The sequence below is a fragment of the Alternaria infectoria genome (genome assembly GCF_024043175.1).
Source record: "Alternaria infectoria strain BMP 0036 chromosome Unknown scaffold_20, whole genome shotgun sequence".
Taxonomy (NCBI): domain Eukaryota; kingdom Fungi; phylum Ascomycota; class Dothideomycetes; order Pleosporales; family Pleosporaceae; genus Alternaria; species Alternaria infectoria.
Genome location: NW_026250709.1, coordinates 273,871 through 292,430, shown reverse-complemented (window position 1 = coordinate 292,430; position 18,560 = coordinate 273,871). Strand labels below are relative to the sequence as shown.

The window sequence follows — 18,560 nt, the reverse complement described above, 5'->3', positions numbered from 1 at the left end:
TCTCTATCAGGATGTATCGCAGGTTCATGAGCGGGTGATTAGTGCTATGGTTTTAGCCCTTTGTTGCTAAACCCGACTTTTGCCCCCGCTATGGAGCGAGCCTGACGATCCGCCAATTCCCCGCAGCCTCCCCACATCTTCTAGGACCATTTCAGCAACCTTTCCGACAACTCAATGGAACATCTCGCGGCCGTCGGAATAATCGCGTCCGCTTTAGCCTAGAAAGAGAGGCACGATGATGTCGATACGCTTTCTGTCATAGCTTCCGATGGCATATGAAGCTCGGATAGCCATGGGAATATGGACAGCTCCTTCCATAAACCACCAACGATCTCAATACTCCCATAATGGCCTCACTCAGAGTCGCCGCCATTTCCCTTGCAGCCTCTGCTGTCCACGCATACCCAACCACAGACTATTCCGGAGCCGCATGTCTGAGCGTACCAAAGACAGCAGAAGGTGCTTCGATACCACATAGCAACTCCTTTGCCTCATTCTCGTTCGAACCTGCTTTCTGGGTTGAATTCTTCGGTAATGCTAGTACTCCCAACAACCTTACTTTCAATGTCTTGAACAGAATCCATGAGCATGGTGGAAGTCCTGTCATACGACCTGGCGGCATCACCATGGACAGCATGATATTCGACGCTGACGGTAGCGATGTGGTGCGTACCACTAGTCCGGAAGGCGGCGTATGGCGGACCACTGTTGGACCTGACTACTACAAGAGTTGGAGTAATTTCCCCAATGGCACCAGGTTCATCTCAACTCTCAACTTCGGTAATGAGAGTTTGGAAATCTCTACAGGCCTTGCAGTCGCATCGCTTACCTATCAATCCGACAAGGTCGCGTACCTTGAACTTGGTAACGAGCCGACCAACTACGACGAGAGTCGGTGGAATGACTCGACGGCGGCCTATGTGCAGCAATGGAAACAGTACACGGCTAGCATCGATACCGCGCTGTATGCTTTAAACAGTTCAGATCTTCCCCAAGAACGCTGGTGGGCATCATCCGCCACGACCGACGATTCAGGCCTTGAAGTCCGTCCCGCTGCGCTCATACCAGCGGGAATCGACTCAGAAGATCAGGTTGGCATATATTCGATACACTCGTATGCCTTCTCAACCTGCGATCCAGAACGCGCCGCTTTGGCCACCATCGAAAACATCCTCAATCATACCGAGCTCACACGCTACTGCGATGAAGAAATTTACCCGTCTGCCCGCGCTGCCCTCGATGCCGGAAACAACTGGAACATTGGCGAGTTCAACTCCGTCTCTTGCTCTGGAGCACCAAACGTTACCGATACATTTGCGCAAGCACTCTGGGTCATTGATAGCGAGCTGATCTACGCGACAAGAAATGCCAGTTCCACGCATCTACATCAGGGTGCTACGCTTGCCCTCCAGTCGGACGAACAGCTCAACACGCCTGGTGCTAACGGTAGTCCAGGGTTCAGCACTTATTCAATGCTGTATCCTCGCGACACCGAGTTGAGAGGCCCGGCACGAACTCTGCCCTCTTTCCTCGCGCAGCTATTCATGGCTGAGGCCTTTGCTGTGCCTGACACTCGGGTTCGCGCTCTCGAGCCACCTGCTGGCGTTGACCCAGAGTCGTTTTCTGCATATGCGTTCTACGTCGACGATCACTTGTCGAAGCTAGCACTCGTGAACATGAAGCCTTTCTACGCCAACTCGACAGATGACTTCTCGGTACATGTTGATCTATCGGGCGCTGTGGGTTCCGATGACGGATGTTTAGGTATAAAGAGATTGACGGCACCATTCGTAAACACTGGGAATAGCTCCTTGACATCTTGGGCCGGACAATCATTTCCTCAGGGTGAGCCGATGGGTAACGCGGTGGTTGAAGCGGTTGGGACAAATGCTGTAGTGAACGTGAGGGGTAGTGAAGCAGTACTTGTGTTCTTCGACAAAGACAGCATATATGGTCTGTAGATGCTAGTATGTATATGGGACTCCTAGTTTCAACAAATAATGGAGCAGTTGCATTAGCAGTTGACAATTACGTACAGCGCGTGAAACGTGCATTTGTCGCGCAGTCCCATCTGCGAGAAAGAAACGATCAGTCTAGGCTCTTGGGTTGAGATACTGGGATTGGCTGATCGTCACGATGTTGCGTCGTGGCTTAAGCCAAGCTGCGCTGGTGGAGAGGAGTCGCGATCCTTTGGCCCCTGTCGCCGGCTAGCGTATGTATCCTTCGGCCCACGTCAACGCAGCTTCCATCAAGCTTCTTTCACCAACACCAGCTTTCCATCTCACTTTATCATCCCTTGAAGCTCACAAAAGCGTCCAATTAAAGACATCCATTGATGGTCTCGCTCGGGGATCATTTTCGGCCTTTGTGCGGGCCGGAAGCTATTGCCTAGCCACGGATCGCATGGCAGCAATAAGAGACGAAACACGGCAAGCCTAATTACGCCTGGCCACGCCACCAAAACTTCTCGCAGAGGTCAAAATTATACCGATCATATCAGAAGGAGCATACAAAAGACTGCACCACCTATAGGCACAAGCGTCCTGATTACCCATTTACTCCTACGCTAATGTAAAGTATATGCTTCATAAAATCAAAAATATGCGGATGACCTTTGAGATTCGAGGTCACATGGTCGCTAGATTGATGCGCAGTCCCGTCCCTTTGAGAGTTTCTACCACACTCCCTATCTTCAGCATGAACTGCGCAGCTTCGTAGGAGAAGCGCTCGTAATCACCATCTCCCAGAGACCCTTGCGCTAAATCGACTTCGATTACGACCTCAGTTCGAGCGGTCTTGATGACAGCGAGGCCCTCAATGGTTTTGCAATACCGTCGCTCTTCAAACAGCCGCTTCTCCGGCAACAGAAACGCAAAGTCAAGCGGCCGAATCTGTATGTGCAAGCGTCTTGCGTAATGCGCTGGAATCATTCCCAGCCCGAAACCATCTGTTACAAGAAACGGTTTGAGCAGAAAGAGCTCGTGATGGGCAAATTTGAATGTACGTGTCCAGTAGTAGCATTCGAGCAATTCTCTGGCAACCTCACTACCCAGACCTTCTGCACTCATATAGGCTGCGATGGGGTCTTCGATCCACTGGTAGGAATGCTGGCCGCACGCCTGTCGGATGAGGTGCGCGAAGCGTCGGCCGTTTCCGGTTGCTGTGCGCCGGACGATGACTTCGTTGTCATAGGATCCCTGGACGCAGAACGCATACACCCGGTTGCGGAGCTCACGTGGTAGACGTGTGTAGATGTCTGAAGCCAACTCTTCGAGTCGAAGTGTGCGAGGTTTTTGGCTGTCGTTTCTGGCAAATTAGTCCTGACCGGGTCGCAGTCGCATTCGTCACTCACTGCTTCTTAAGTTGCTCCACAAGGACTTCGCTGTTCCATGCAAAATTCTGCTGTCGCATCATATCAAATCCGTATGAGACGTCGTCGAATCTGTCCATGACCATCATGTTTTTCTTTGTGATCGACAGCGCTATCGGAAAGTATGTTTTGATGGCATGCTAGTTCCTAGGATATATACTCCAAAGCAGCGGTGTCTCGCTCAAAACTCGAACCCACTTCGCAAATGCACACAGGTAACCACGTGAGTGCTAACTGGCAACGATGCTTTTCGCGAGTGCTTTCGCGGTACATCCTACACTAGTCTGGCCGCCACGCGAAGTAATCCGGATTAGGAAAGCATTGCGCATGGCACGGATCCTGTGGGAAGCGAAAACAGCAGCAATCACTTCAAAGACGCAGCATAAGCCCGAAAGCAACGCCGCAGTCGCCGATATGAAATGACCCGAGTTGAGGCCTAACTGACCGCCTTAAACACCGAGCTCGCCGGATGCATGTAGGTTCTGCGACAGCTTCGCAATGGCTCCTGCTTCGTGCGAGACCTTCTAACATTAGTTGCACATTGTAAGCATCTGACATACAACCCAGCCCTCTCCATTGGATTACACGCACATCCCTTTGGCCCCTCTTCGCCGCTTTCGCCGAGCTGAAGTGTGCATTGGTGTGAAGGTGATTATGGTCACGTGCTTACGCCCCACTCTTTAGGTACCTATCCATGGACACCGGAAGTCCTTGTGCGTTCCGCCCGTTGATGGACCCAACACATTTCCCGGGAAAGAGCTCAATATACCAGATGCGAACCATCCGACGACTTTAGCACACCCACTACGGTTCGGACCGCGGATTGGCAGAACCCCCGCATGTGGCACAGCAAGCTCAACAATAACGGGAAGCACGATGATGGCACACAATTACAGTTGATCGAGGACCCCATTTCTGTCGAGGTTAGCCGTCGGCGACATTTGATGGCATCTGACATACGTTTGCTGTGCCACATCCAGGTAAGACGGCGCTTACATACGCCCTGAATCGCGTTCTGCTCACACCGTAAGCCGCACACGATGTGTCGCCAATCGATCGCGAAGATAAACACGACCCCTCTAAATCCATTTCTCATCATCTCCGCCATCGATTGGTCAGGAGTAGATCTCCTCGCACTGCACGTCACGACTTTTCTCCACCAACATCCATCACAACATCAGCAGTAACCGCGATGAAGATCTGTCACTACAAATGGGGACCGTGCCACGTTGTTACCGGGATTCATCCACACCTTTATCTCGACATCGAACCGGGTATCGTGTCCTCCACACCCACACCCTCTCGGGAACGTCCTCTTCGCTTATAGCTCGAATCCTTCTGCAACTCAAATTATCCTGCGGCCCCATCCTAATCCACGACCTCGACTACACGTCTCTGGACGTTCAAGGAGATCATCTCCGCGCCGGAAAAGTACTAGAGCCTGCCCCGAACAGTGAACTCCGCCCTCTATCGCGTGTGACGGTGGTGACACGACTTGTTGGCGATGTTGTTGACAGTGGAGAGGCTCGTACGGTTCAACGAGTACCAGATCGTACACGCTGACTACGCTTACCACCGCTAGAAATGACGGATTTTCAGCTGCTAGAAGCAAGGCGGGCGAACGTGGCACGCACTAGCTTCATGTGTAGTCAAACCATCTGTGTCGTCGCATTATCTCTTGGCACTGACCCGGAGTCAATTGTCAGATCTGGGGCCTCCTCGTCCTCCATATCCCGTTCGCATACTCGCCCCTCCCGGTGGTAGAATTCACAATAGATCGCGAGGCATTAGCTGGTTCGATAGGCCCTCACTTCGCATGCCCCGGTCAGGCAGTCTTGTGGCGCTCGCTTGGATCGAGAGATTTCGGGCTAGTATTATGCGGACTCAACCAGTAGTCCATTCTCGACGGTCTTCGTTATCACATCAACCTATTGGTAGATGATCAAGGCGCCAACACGGCCGAACACGATTGCTGGGGACCATGGAGGTCGGCGAGATAGACACATCGTCGACTGAAAGGTTCGCTAGCGACTTTGGCAAGCGCCAGCGCCTAGTGCACTTCTTTCTCCCGCCTTGTTCACGTATGAGAAGCTCAGACGACTCACCGGAGTTCCTCAATGATCTCAGAGGCCCCCTATGAAGGCCTGAGAAATTATGTATAATTTCCTATTTCCATTTCCATGATTGGTCATAGCTGCGTTACCAAGGGGGGATATTTCAACAAAGAAAATGTCCGAACGCAGCGGCAGGATCACAGCGTGATAATCGAACAAAGGAGGAGCAACATGATCTTCGACAATCTTAACTTTTAAGTGTCGAAAACTCCTTTCTGAATGCCTAATGAGGTATTTCTTCGCGAGAGCACAGAATACAGGAACGCGAACACTAAGGCTTCACCATTTTCGCCCCGTCAGCGGCGTGCTATTGACGGCATACAAGCCGGTTTCGTGCTGCCACAAGGCTCGAAGTCTTCCGAACAGGCCGCAGTTCGTTGGCGAGTCGAACTTGTTGGTGGCATACCAAGTCTTCGCGGGTGTGCTGAGGCTGCAGCAGATCTAGCGAAATCACACCCATCTCATGTCTTACTCGCTAGCGGTAGGCTATTTTCACATCGCTAAAGGCAAAAGTAGTGCTCACTGGCCGGTGAGGACCTTTTCAGCCCGTAAATCACAAGGTTGTTCAGCTAGGCCATGGTAGACCAAGTCTTCGTATGGATGTGTTGAGCACTCCGGGCTACGGGTGAGTCAAGAGTGGCGGAGTCTGGACTACACATCGCGAATGGGTGTAGGTGCGATGAGCGCATCTGCTATGGGGTGACGGGACGGGTGTAAGGGAGTAGAGAGTGATAAGCTTACGCCCTCCTTGTCGCAGTTGGTTTTGATCCAAGGGGAAGATGTCTTCAGTGAACGGTATGTCACGCAGTAGCAAGAACGATGCTATATACATCATTGGCCTGGGCCATGAGTACCCGCCCCATTCGGTAAGACAGGAGCAGTTTGAGGACTTCTTGCAGCGCTTGTGCCCTGACGAGATAACTTCACCAGCGTCAGTCATCCAGTGTCTTTCATGGAAAATTTTGGTCCAATGCTAATAGCCTCACCAGTATCCAGAAGCTCATCCAGTTCAACAAGAAAACCAAGATCCTCTCCCGCCCAACTACCCTCGACTATGCAGGATGGACGAAAGACAACGCTGCGCCATCGGATGCCGACTCCGTCTCCCGCATATTCCGGACGGAAGGTGTAAAGCTTGCTACCTCTGCGTGCAAAAAGGCTATGCGAGAAGCTTGCCTTGAGCCCAGCGACATAACGCATACGGTAGCAGTGACTTGCACTGATCAGAGCAACCCCGGCTATGATCTCTTTGTATGCCAGGAGCTTGGACTTGGTCCAAATGTGCAACGAGTGCTACTTCATGGCGTGGGGTGTGCAGGCGGTCTATCAGCGCTTCGTGCGGCTGCTAGCATCGCCGCTGCCGCATCACAAAGAGGACGACCCGCCCGCGTCCTGGTGATGGCGTGCGAGCTATGCAGTCTCTCTATTCAGGCAGAGGTCCAAGCTGCCTGTGAAGACGACCAGCTGCACGTAGCTCCAGCGCTATTCTCCGATGGCGCAGCGGCGCTAGCAGTATGCAACGGTCTCGCGCTGGAAGACAAGCAAAAGCCAGTGTTCGAGCTGAAGGATTGGGACAGTGTAGTCGTGCCGGGTACTTCGAGCTACATCTCGTACGATATCGAGAAGCATGGTGTGTTTCCGTAACGCCCAGTGTTGCGTTTCTGTCGCTTTGAGTTGATGCTGATATATTAGCAGGCATGATAGCTACTATCAGTAAACATGTTCCAGGCACAGCCATCGACGCCATCTTGCCCTTGTTCGATCGACTGCGTGCCACCCTCAATACTTCTCACGCCGCTGCATCGGTAACTCGCAGTTCTGCTTCCAACTTCGATTGGGCTATTCATCCTGGCGGTGCAACCATTCTACAGGGGGCCAAGCAAGCACTGCAACTCAACGACGACCACATCCGAGCTTCCCTCGACGTGTATCATAACTATGGGAACTCATCCAGCCCGACTGTGCTCATCGTGTTGGACAAACTTCGCCGAATGGGAGAAGGCAGAGACAACATTGTTGCGACCAGCTTTGGACCGGGGGTTCTAGTTGAAATGTGCTTGATGAAACGATGCCGCCAAGACAAAACAGCATCATCATCGCCATCTAGCGTACATACGAAGATGTATACTGTATGGCTTTCTCTACACTCACGGTTGTCAAAGAGGTGGACCCAGGTACAGCCAAGGGCCATGAAAGGTATCAAGAGAAGGACGAGCGGGTATGCCTCAATTGTACATTAGTAAATACTTCCGAAATGAATGCATGCGTACATAGAGAACGGTTTCGTGAAGGCTGCGTCGCGGTGGGTGCTGTTCGAGTGCACAGGTAGCGATTGGCTCTACGCGAAGTGGGTCCGATGACGTCAACGCGTCTGGATCTCGAAGGGACGCGACTTGCTGTGACCGCATTCCTCCTCAAATTTGAGACACAACGTAACGCGCATGGCCCGCACACGCTCGAACCAGCGGTATAGCGAGCAAGCTGAAGCAGTTCTACCAGTTCTGAGTGATGACGATGTCAGAGAACCCGATGATCAGCTGGCGACACCATCGTCTGCATCCTTCCAAGACCGACTGAAGAAGTTCCAATACACAGAAACGCAGACGGAGCAACGTACCGGACCGCCACCCGGATCGCCGATAGAACCTAGAAAGCGCACTAGGACTACTGTGACAGCGGCCGCAAAGATCGCACCGGAACCTTCCCCACGACCGAAGAAGAAGAGGAAACCCAGCAAATATGCTGACCCGTCCAAATACGCGCATCTATCGCCGCTGGTCGACATACTAGAGCCTTATCTGATCTGTGTCTTTGTTGGCACGAATCCGGGTGTTCAGACGGCCGCTGCAGGGCATGCTTATGCCCATCCCTCGAACCTTTTCTGGAAGCTGCTCCACTCCTCAGGACTTACCGACCGTCGACTGAAGCCTGAGGAGGATCGGAGTCTCCCCGCTCTGTATTGCATGGGTAATACCAATATTGTCGAGAGACCCTCCAAAGACGCTGCCGAGCTCTCGAAAGAGGAGACTGCGGCCGGTACGGCACAACTGGATGCCAAGTTCCTCAAATACAAGCCAGAGGCTGTGTGTATAGTAGGGAAGGGTATATGGGAAGCCATCTGGCGGTATCGCTATGGCAAGAACATGGGCAAGAAAGACTTCAAGTATGGGTGGCAGGACGAGGAGCACAACATGGGCAAAAGCGAGGACGGCCAGGAAGAGCAGGATGCCGATGGCAATGTATGGAATGGGTCCAGGGTCTTTGTTACTACGAGTACGAGCGGTCTAGCGGCAAGTCTGAAGCCGGCCGAGAAAGAGGCTATCTGGAAACCCTTCGGCGAATGGGTGCAGAAGCGAAGAGCCGAACGGGGCTTTGTGCCTCGGCCAGCGGAAGCATAGGAATCCGGTGACGACGTACCGTAACCCCAAGGGTTGTCAATCGTGGCAGTCTTCGCTACTTTTTGTGAAGGAGTCGACCGCGCAACGTATCAATTGTTCAAACGAGCGAAAGATCATCCATGTGCGCCCCTTTCGAGTTCCACACTACGACGTCTACGAGCCGCTCTTCTGCTTTGTCTACCAACCTTGAAAGCTACGAGTCGTCTAACAGTACGAAACGACGAGCTGTCATACGGATCGACCCGTTTGTTTGGCACTGACAATCCTGGGATCCCATTGCTTGCATCGAGATTGCGCCTCACCTGCGCCACAAGAAGTCGCCATGTTGGTTAGTTGACTGCCCTCAAAGTCCTTTCACCGCCAAGCCGGCTCCCAACCAGAGTAACAAACATCGCTTTTCGGACCGCACTCTCCACTTGGTCGCCGACGGCGTATATGCTGACTTGGCGCCGGACGCATCCGCGCCGCCCAAGGTCTTTGGCATCAATACCACAACAGCTTTCAGATCTCTTGGCGGTGCTTTCGTCTTCGTATCAGGCTTCACAAATAGATTCGTGGAAGGAATGTCGTAGGCATGATATCGTCAGAGCACCAGCTTCGTCGCTGCTCTCATGCCAAAGGGACAAACGACTGAGCCACTTGACTGGCCCGTCTAATATTGCCTGTTGAAAAGTGGCGCCACAACTAAGCTACATTGGTCACTAGCGTCCGGAACAGACGGCAAGCTCGCATATGCATCCCAACAGCACCTCACATGTGCCATTCACGAAAAGGTCATTTCAGCTCACGCTTTTCCCGGATCAGTGGTAAGAAGTATCGAAAACCTATACGTGGGTTGTTAATTTGCTGTATCTCGCATTCTGGACAGACATGATGGCAACACCGCACCACGTAGCAAAGCAGCGTAGATCGTATCTTTCGCTCGCAGAACGAAACGCTCTCAAGTCATGCGCCTTACATACCAAGACTTTGCACACGCGTATGACAAGGGTCGTGCGTCCATCGTCACAGCAGTGGCTCGCCTGGTCCCACTCATGCCTCAGCAAGCCCGAGCAAATGCCACAGCTACGCGCCCTGACTGCCACACATGTGGCGCCGAGCAAAGCTCACCCGCTGCAGTCCAAAAGTACGGAACGTATACCGGCATGGACGCGGTGAATTACGATGAGCACGTTGGGTCGTGCATAGCCTCTCGCACCCTCTACCTCGCAGATCCGGTGTTGCCGTTTGCCGAAAGCAATAGCCAGGCGCGTCAAGACGTGCAATCTTAAAAGACACGGGTTGGTCCCCCTAAAAGTTCCACTTTGCTGTGCCACACATATCGTCTGCCACACTCCTCTGCCACAGCACACCCTCACCACCAGCCTCTCTTCACTTGCCACACCACGAGCTAGACGCTTCACCAGCCACGAGCCCGCATCTCTATTCCAACGTCAGGTCTACAACACCAAATTATTAAATATGAGCTACCCTGCTCCCCAACAACCTGGCTATTATGGCCCTCCGCAGCCGGGCTATGGTCAGTATCCGCCGCCTCAGCAACAGGTAAGTCTAATCTATTGTCACAATGTGCAATTGCAAGTTTGCGGTGATTCTGGGTGTGGCTGACGCAGTTCGTGAACTAGATGTACTACCAACAAGGACCACCGCCGCCACAAGAGGAACCAAAGAAGGAGAGGGGATGCCTGACTGCTTGGTGAGTCTTTTCTTCCCTTTCGCAACACTGGCTAGGTGTTGCATAGTTAAAGAAGAGGAACGGAGCTAATGCGACGACTAGTCTTGCGACCTTGTGCTGCTGCTGGCTCTGCGGTGAGACATGCGAATGCTGCCTCGATTGCCTGGACTGCTGCGACTGCTGCTAGCCACGCTCACCACAACATGCGACACGGTGAAGACGATGGTTTAGAGGGAAAGGGATGAATACACGCTCACTACGTTCTCTCGTTGCAAGGGCGCGGATATCCATGGGTTTTCGATGGGGGCACAATGGTGAAGAGGTACGGGATAATGGCCCTGGTTCGTCACTGCAGTGACGATGGAGTTAAGTGATATTGCCTTAGTTTGTACAAATCTGAAACCGTTTTCCTTTGAATCCGAGTGAGAGAATCACAAGTTGGCTGATCCTTCCTCTTTGCACTATGCTAACAATACTCGTGGCTCATAAGTCTTAGAAAATACCTGACGTCACACTCGTAATCCTCCCTTTTCCTACGCACCGATCGATCGTACGACGAACGAAAGTTCTGCGCTTAGTCGTCGTAGTTCTCTTCGAGCTCCTCCTGATACTCCTCCTGCGCCTCGATGAGCTCCTCGCGCTTCTCCTCCATGGACTCACGGTCACTACTTGAGATGGAGTCACCGTCGGCGTCATGGGTGGGAACGGGAGGGGGCTCCTCAAAGGCCGGGTGGTTATCATAGTCATTAGGGTCTGCTGGGGGAGGAGCGCCATAGGCGGGATCAGCACCGTAACCAGGGTCAGCACCGTAGCCGCCTGCAGCAGCTGCGGGAGCCGCCGCTGGAGGCGCATATGACTGCTGCTTCTCGTCGTCGCTGCTGTCGTCGGCTGATATGTGTTAGACGCGCTGCCGCATGTTATATACACAAAAGCAACATACCGAGTTGATGGCCAATGAAGGCACCGGCTGCGATACCTCCGACACCAGCGGCGGCGAGCATGGCACCAGAATGGCCCTTCTTCTTCTCGGCCTCGTTCGTGGCAGCTCCAGACTGCGTGTAGTCGTGTCCCTGGTGGCCGTGGGTGTTGCCGAACAGGCCGCGCTCGTCATGACCGGCTGGCGGCATGTAGGGTGCGCCTGCTGCGGGTGGTGCATATGGGCCAGGTGGCATATGCGAGGGAGGGTCCCATTGAGTGCGACCAGTTGCTTGCTCAATGTAGAACCATCGTTGGCTGTTCTGGTCCCATTGCTGAGTCCAGCCCGGTGGCATCGGCGGAGGCGCTCCGTACGGCGCTGGTGGACCTGTGGGTGTGGGGGCGCCGCCATAAGGCTGCTGTTGTGGGTAGCCCTGAGGTGGGTAACCTTGACCTTGAGGCGGATATCCTTGGGGTGGATATCCTTGACCCTGAGGAGGACCCTGAGGCGGGTAACCTTGTCCCTGGGGCGGGTAGCCTTGGTCTTGGGGAGGGCCGCCTTGTCCACCTCCATAGTAGCTATCAGAAAGCGCGCGATCACCAGGGCCAGCACCACCGGGTGCAGCATGAGAGTCTATCCAAATAAGTACTTGGTCCCTTTGTTTGTTATAGAGTTACTCACCGGCCGGCTTCTTGTCGTCGTCATCCATGAGCTCCTTCATCTTCTTCTTGAGGAAATCCATGGTGGTTTGTTACCTGGCAATTGTGTATTTGTCTGGTGGGTATATCTAAGAAAACAGTATGTGGGGTAGCAGGAAGCACAGAGAGAAGCAAGTATGGAGCTGATAGTATGCGCGGGGCGCGACAGGACTTTAAAGCAAATGGATCTGTGCACAGTCCGTTGCCAGCGGGGCATCTCACAGCAGCCCCGGAGCGCATTGCCCCAGTTGTCTTTGAGCAAATCACTCATGCTGTACATGCTTGGCCAGATGGAGATGGCATGAGGGGAAGCAGCACGGCTTCGAGTGGAGGGGCATGTCGAAGCTGACCACTCTACTGACAGGCGGGCAGGAAAAGTGGGGTGATGAACCGGCCTGATACGTCTGGCGGCTAGCCGGAGCTCCATGGTTTGCAAGAGTTCTATTAGTGAAGCTTGGCGTGGATATATGAGGGCCGCTTCGCTGCGCGTTCAGTGTCGGGTCGTGGAGATGTGCTCATTGATCTCGTGCGACGACCAGTCGAGGACAGTTTTGATTGATCTCGGTGTTCCTGTTCTTTCTTTTCTGATCTGATCGCAGTACTCAACTTCAACAGTGTAAATTTCTGCTCGATTACGGAAGCAAGGAATCGTTATTGATAGGCGTGGATGGCACAGCGTGGTGTGGCTGGGATTGGCGACGCATGCGCCATTAATGCCCTGCCACGGTGGCTAAATTCCGAGGCAGTTGCAGCCGAGACGACTTGTGCCCCCATCGTGCCACGATATCTGCGAACACGAAGTGTCGCATGCTGCATGATGTCACTCGGAGATGCGATGACCTCAACCATGTTGCACCGCCGCGCATGTTTTGAAATTGTCGTCGCAAACGCGGGTGGTAGCAGGCGAAAACGGCAAGGCTTCTCGATGCCAACGGAATGCTTTGAATGAGTACAAGACAAGTCCGACGACGAGGAAGATGGACTGCATGCGTTTCAAACCTTGATGATACCGTTTGCGCGGCTGCTATGGCAGGTACAATAGTGGGTCGTACGGGTGCGGCCACGGTGCCTGGAGAGAATGATAGACGGTCACGTGACTATGACTCGAAAACATCAGGTCGGCCCGGGCCCGGACGCGGAACGGTGCGCGCACGTGGGAATGGCACAACAAGCTCACCCATGGTTGGGGGGTGCCGAGAAGCAGCCGAGAAGTCGTCCTGTACGATTATCTCGTCTCTCGCGGTTAACGATGAGATGGGTAGCAGGTGGTAAAGAGTAGGGAAGACTTGGCGGTATTCGCGTAATGTGAACTGAACGGAGGGTACCATCGTAAGAAAGGGGCGACCAATACAGATCAGCACACGGCGGAAAGAAGCATCTATTAGTGTGTGCCTGGAAGAAAATTACAAGCTAGAAGAAACCAAGTCCACGATTCCAAAGTCTTGGGCTTCTCGAAGTTTAGGTTCAAGGTTGCGACGATGCAGAGGGTCATGTGTTGAATGGGTGCGGGTCTGAGGCTCGAGTCTAGACCCGTCAGATGCATGACGTGGGGACCAGCACAGTCGCGAAAGCAGCGGTGCACTGACGGGCCACAGCATTCCAGCTGCTGCAGATGGCACAGATGGGCATGTCAGAATGCCATGCACGGCGTCATAGCTGTCCAGGGCGTGACGAATGTGAAGCTAGGCACGAGAGGATGGTGAGAGCGATCTCGATGGCGATGGGCTGGCCAGGGTGTTGCAGGGAGGGCCAAGCACGCGCGCAAGCGAGATCTACAGCTCTGGACGCTCCCGAGGTCCTGTACGCTGGCTGCACCAGAGCGACGGCTGAAAACAAATGTGCAGAGCGACTGTCGCCATCACGATGATGCCCTGAGGACACGACACCCACCGCATCCCACCGTCATCGCTACCGTCGCCGCGCAGCTGCACACCGACCCGCCCAGCCTCGCCATCGCAGAAGCCGCCCTTGAGCGTCCGTCGTTCCCCGGTGTCATCGACTCGGCCCCTACGCGGTGAGACTGCATGCTAGATCTCGAGACGACGCTCCACCACACCGACCTTTGACGTTGCAGCGTGACGTGCGGCCGCCATCAACGGCTTTCGCCCTGCCTGTCGCCTCGCATCCCAGCATTTCTATGAGGGAGCCGCGGTCCATCTTCACAGGTATTGACACGGCGACGCCTCACGATCACGACACCACGCCCGAGCAGCGCAGGCTGAAGTTTGCCCTGTATCACGAGCCTCCAATTACGTCACCCACGACCACGACCCCGGACCCGCCCAGCGCCCTCGACGAAACATCCAATTTGGCCATACTGCAGCCTCCATGGACGCCAAATTCGCCGCTTGACCGTCGCCATTGCACTCCGCCGCCGGCTTCTGCGCACGGCGCTCGCCAGGTCATTGGCATAAAGCGCCCTGCTCCTCCCTCCGACGACGCCCTCGCGCCTACATCGCCGCACCTACGAGCACCCGCCAGCGAGCCGCTGCACAAGCGCCGAAAAGCGCACCCACGCTCGCGACACTCGCTCGACCACTTCGGCTTCTCCAAGAGCGCCCAGTTCCGTCTCGACGGCCAGCCACCCTCGCCGCTGTTCTTCTCCTCGTCGCGCAATATCCGACCGCAGCTGCCCGCACGCTTCTCCACCTCCGAGGCCTACAGGATGCTGAGCAAGACACGCGAGGACAGTGGCATCAAGACCGTCACACTCGCACGGGGCACCTTCAGCGGCCTCAGTCCCCCAGGCCCCTCGGGCGCTGCCAGCGGGCGCACGTCAGAGCGCTCAAGCCTGCCCCCCGCAGCATCGCCAGATTCGCGCGACAAGCATGATCCGTTGCGCGTGCTGGGTTCCATCGGCATAGTCGAGCTGCTCGAGCAGGATGAGCGGCCCACCTTCATCGTCGACACGGGCGACTTTGCAAACTACATTCCCGAATCGTCGAGCTTGCAGATACTCTTCTCCAACAGTGCCCTCCGACTAGACTCCTCCACCTGGGAGCTGGTAGCTGGCAAGCCTGCGGGCACTCCCTCCGACCATGACATGGCGCACGCAACACAACAATTTCGAGGATGGCTGTTGAGCACCGCAGTCCAGGGAGATGGTTCTGGGGCGAATCCTTCCCCGGTAGAACATGGTGGCATTGTATGGACTTGTTACACCCTGCGGAAACGGTTGCGCGTCGTTTCTGGCACCGTGTCCGCCCCTGCCATAGTTCTGCCCGCTGTAGACGGCCCCAACGATTTCGCTATACCTTCAACCTCGTCCGCAGGCCTTGAGTCTGGAGCCAACGGGGATGCCTCCGTACCCTCCACGCAACAAGGCGAACCGCAAGATTACTTCGGGAGCACCATCCCTACGATCCCCCAGGGTGAACCGACGCCTCCCATCTCCGCGCCCCAGCCTGAACCAAACTACAAGAAGTTCGCCGACAGAGGCAATAGCATGATTCCTAGGCTATCTCAGATCGACCTATCCGCAGCGGAAGATTCCTCTTCCTTTGGGAACGAGTGCGTATTGCGAGCTCACACTGCAGGCGACGTTGACCCGTTTCATAGAGAAACTAACACCCACCGAAATGAGCACCACGACATGGGTTTCTTCGACTGGACCAGACTAGCCATATCGCCCTCTCTTCCTCGACACATACAATTTGCCCGCTCAATCGATTGGGCATCTACACCCTTGGGCCCCATCGAATACTGGTCCAACGACCTTCGCGCAATGTGTAATCTCATCATGTGAGTTGACTATCATGGCGCGGAACACTTGAGCTTCGATTCTAATGGCGATCAGGGCGAGTCCCCATCCTGCAGCTATGTACTGGGGAGAAGAGCTTGTGGCTATCTACAACGAAGCCTATATTGGTAAGTAGTCGCGTACTGACATTCAGACATCAATTAACATCTTGATCAGGGCTTGCAGGACAGAAGCATCCTGCGCTCATGGGCCAGAGTTACAAAGTAGCTTGGGCGGAAATCTGGGATGAGGTCAAGGGAGTATTCGCAAACGCCCGTCTCACAGGGCAAGCGACTATGAAGGACGACGACTGCTTGTTTATGAAACGCAGCGGCTTCCTTGAGGAAACGTACTTCTCGTGGTCCATCATCCCTATGGTCGGCGAAGACGGCACGGTCATGGGTCTTTACAACCCAGCTTTCGAAAAGACACGACGGAAGATTGCGGAAAGGCGAATGCTCACTCTCCGCGAAGTCGGCGAACGGACTGCCACCGCTCGGGAAGTAAAGGGTTTCTGGGATCAAGTGCTAATAGCACTCACCGAGAACGAGTTCGATACCCCGGTAGTAATGCTCTACAGCGTAAACGATGAGAATGATAGTGACTCGTCTTCCTTGCAATCTAGCAGCTTGCTTGGCTCGAAACAGTGTTTTCTCGAGGGCTCGCTTGGTGTGCCAGCCGGCCATCAAGCTGCCCCTGACCACATTGATTTGAAAGAAGGGCAAGAAGGATTCGGGCCGGTTTTCCGCGAAGTAATGAAGACCGACAAGCCCGTGGTCGTTAGCATAGGATCAGCCGACCTGCCACATTCCATGATGGACGGACTCGAATGGCGAGGTTTTGGCGATCCCTGCCGCGACGTGGTCATCTGCCCGATTCATCCTACGACTGGTGAAAACATACTTGGCTTCTTAGTCATGGGCATAAATCCGCGAAGGCCTTACGATGACGATTACAACCTCTTCATCCAGCTATTGAGTCGCCAACTCGCGACCTCTCTCGCTTCCGTCGTTTTGTTCGAAGAAGAAATCCGAAGGGGGCAGAGGGCAGCCCGGCTCGCAGCAGAAGACCGTTACAACCTCTCTACGCAGCTCGCTGCACGTACACAAGAAGCCAGGGAAAGCGAGACGAGATTTACGCGGATGGCTGAATTGTCTCCTGCAGGTCTCTTCATTGCTGACCACGTTGGGCGCATCACCTACTGCAACGACACGTGGTATGAGATTGCGCGAGTGCCAAGAGAGCCGGAGATGACCGACAGATGGATTGACTATGTCAAAGACGAGGACCAAGACCTCATTCTCGCGCATTGGAAGGAACTGGTAAACAACACCACTCCTATCAACATCGAGTTCCGATTCAAAGCGCCTTGGGAGGACCGCAACCGGAACAAGAGCGAAACGTGGGTTTTGTTTCAGGCGTACCCGGAGAAAGATGAGGATGGGCAACTGAAGAGTGTTTTCGGAAGCATCACGAACATCTCTCCACAGAAATGGGCCGAGGGCTTCCAAAAGAGAAAAATGGAGGAAGCCGTTGAGCTCAAACGACAGCAGGAGAACTTCATCGACATTACCTCGCACGAGATGAGAAGTATGATACTGCCGTGTACGAGAATTCTTCTTATGCTGACTACGATTAAGATCCCCTCTCTGCTATCCTGCAATGTGCCGACGAGATCAGCACCATCCTGGGCGATTTCAGAGCGTCAGGCTCCAACGTCATTGACGAGACCGTTTTGGCCGATTCTATAGACGCGGCGCAGACGATTGCTTTGTGCGCACAGCATCAGAAGCGCATTGTCGACGATGTCTTGACGTTATCAAAGCTCGACAGCGCAATGCTAATGGTACGAACACGATCTGCATATTCGCAACATCTTTTCTAACGAGTGCTTCAGGTAACACCGGTCGACGCTCAACCACTACAAGTCGTACAGCGCGCCCTGAAAATGTTCGAAGGAGAAGTTCAAACGGCTGGTATCCAGATGGAGTTTGTCCTTACCGATTCGTTCACCAAATTAGGTGTCGACTGGGTGAAGATTGACCCATCTCGGGTGCTCCAAGTTCTCATCAATCTCACCACCAACGCGATCAAGTTCACTACCACCGAGGAGACCCGGACCATCAAAGTCGTATTATCAGCATCGAGAGAGCGACCGTCAGCCAGCGATCATCCCACCGTTAGCTACTTCCCCATGCGAGCGAAGAGGACCGATCAAACTTGCGGTCCGGACTGGGGCGATGGTGAAGAGATTTATCTGGAGTTTGCAGTGCGAGACACAGGCCGAGGTCTTACGCCGGAAGAAAAGAAGCTCCTCTTCCAACGATTTTCCCAAGCAAGCCCTCGAACGCATGTCCAATACGGCGGCTCAGGTCTTGGTCTGTTCATCTCACGCGAATTGACTGAACTCCAGGGTGGAGAGATTGGCGTTTCTTCCGAAGCAGGCAAAGGCAGTACCTTTGCTTTTTACGTCAAGTGTCGGAGAAGCAGCGAGCCACAGGAAGCTCTCGAAGTCCTTCCAAAGCCTTCAATGTCTAGGAAAGTTTCGAATGCGAAGGACAAGGGCAAGAGGGAATTGCCTGTGCCGTCCAAGATTGCGACTAAGATAAAAGACTTTGCGACCATACCTGTCAAAGATGGCGTTGCGTCA

At 54.0% G+C, this 18,560-nt stretch overlaps 6 protein-coding genes across 6 annotated transcripts in view; 4 read left to right on the top strand and 2 right to left on the bottom strand.

The window, feature by feature from the left end:
- Positions 1-347: 347 nt before the first annotated feature.
- On the top strand, positions 348-1,961 carry J4E92_009009 (uncharacterized protein; the record flags this gene model as incomplete). The annotated part of the gene is made up of 1 exon (XM_051500358.1): positions 348-1,961. The coding sequence occupies one exon, from the start codon at positions 348-350 to the stop codon at positions 1,959-1,961; it is 1,614 nt and encodes a 537-aa protein (XP_051349446.1).
- A 666-nt stretch (positions 1,962-2,627) lies between these two features.
- J4E92_009008 (uncharacterized protein) lies at positions 2,628-3,459 on the bottom strand (the record flags this gene model as incomplete). Its single annotated transcript, XM_051500357.1, has 2 exons — positions 2,628-3,306; positions 3,353-3,459. 2 exons carry the CDS (start codon positions 3,457-3,459, stop codon positions 2,628-2,630), a joined length of 786 nt encoding a protein of 261 aa, XP_051349445.1.
- Positions 3,460-6,263: 2,804 nt separating this feature from the next.
- On the top strand, positions 6,264-7,128 carry J4E92_009007 (uncharacterized protein; the record flags this gene model as incomplete). Its single annotated transcript, XM_051500356.1, has 2 exons — positions 6,264-6,415; positions 6,465-7,128. 2 exons carry the CDS (start codon positions 6,264-6,266, stop codon positions 7,126-7,128), a joined length of 816 nt encoding a protein of 271 aa, XP_051349444.1.
- Positions 7,129-7,925: 797 nt separating this feature from the next.
- J4E92_009006 (uncharacterized protein) lies at positions 7,926-8,882 on the top strand (the record flags this gene model as incomplete). The annotated part of the gene is made up of 1 exon (XM_051500355.1): positions 7,926-8,882. The coding sequence occupies one exon, from the start codon at positions 7,926-7,928 to the stop codon at positions 8,880-8,882; it is 957 nt and encodes a 318-aa protein (XP_051349443.1).
- Positions 8,883-11,131: 2,249 nt separating this feature from the next.
- On the bottom strand, positions 11,132-12,215 carry J4E92_009005 (uncharacterized protein; the record flags this gene model as incomplete). The annotated part of the gene is made up of 3 exons (XM_051500354.1): positions 11,132-11,445; positions 11,498-12,106; positions 12,155-12,215. The coding sequence occupies 3 exons, from the start codon at positions 12,213-12,215 to the stop codon at positions 11,132-11,134; spliced, it is 984 nt and encodes a 327-aa protein (XP_051349442.1).
- Positions 12,216-14,308: 2,093 nt separating this feature from the next.
- Positions 14,309-18,560, top strand: part of J4E92_009004 (uncharacterized protein) — a gene marked incomplete at both ends in the record, with an annotated part of 5,041 nt that continues 789 nt past the window's right edge. Inside the window, 5 exons of the mRNA XM_051500353.1 lie at positions 14,309-15,912; positions 15,968-16,038; positions 16,088-17,500; positions 17,551-17,756; positions 17,808-18,496. Coding sequence (XP_051349441.1) covers positions 14,309-15,912; positions 15,968-16,038; positions 16,088-17,500; positions 17,551-17,756; positions 17,808-18,496 — 3,983 coding nt within the window. The remainder of the gene's footprint in view (positions 15,913-15,967; positions 16,039-16,087; positions 17,501-17,550; positions 17,757-17,807; positions 18,497-18,560) is intronic.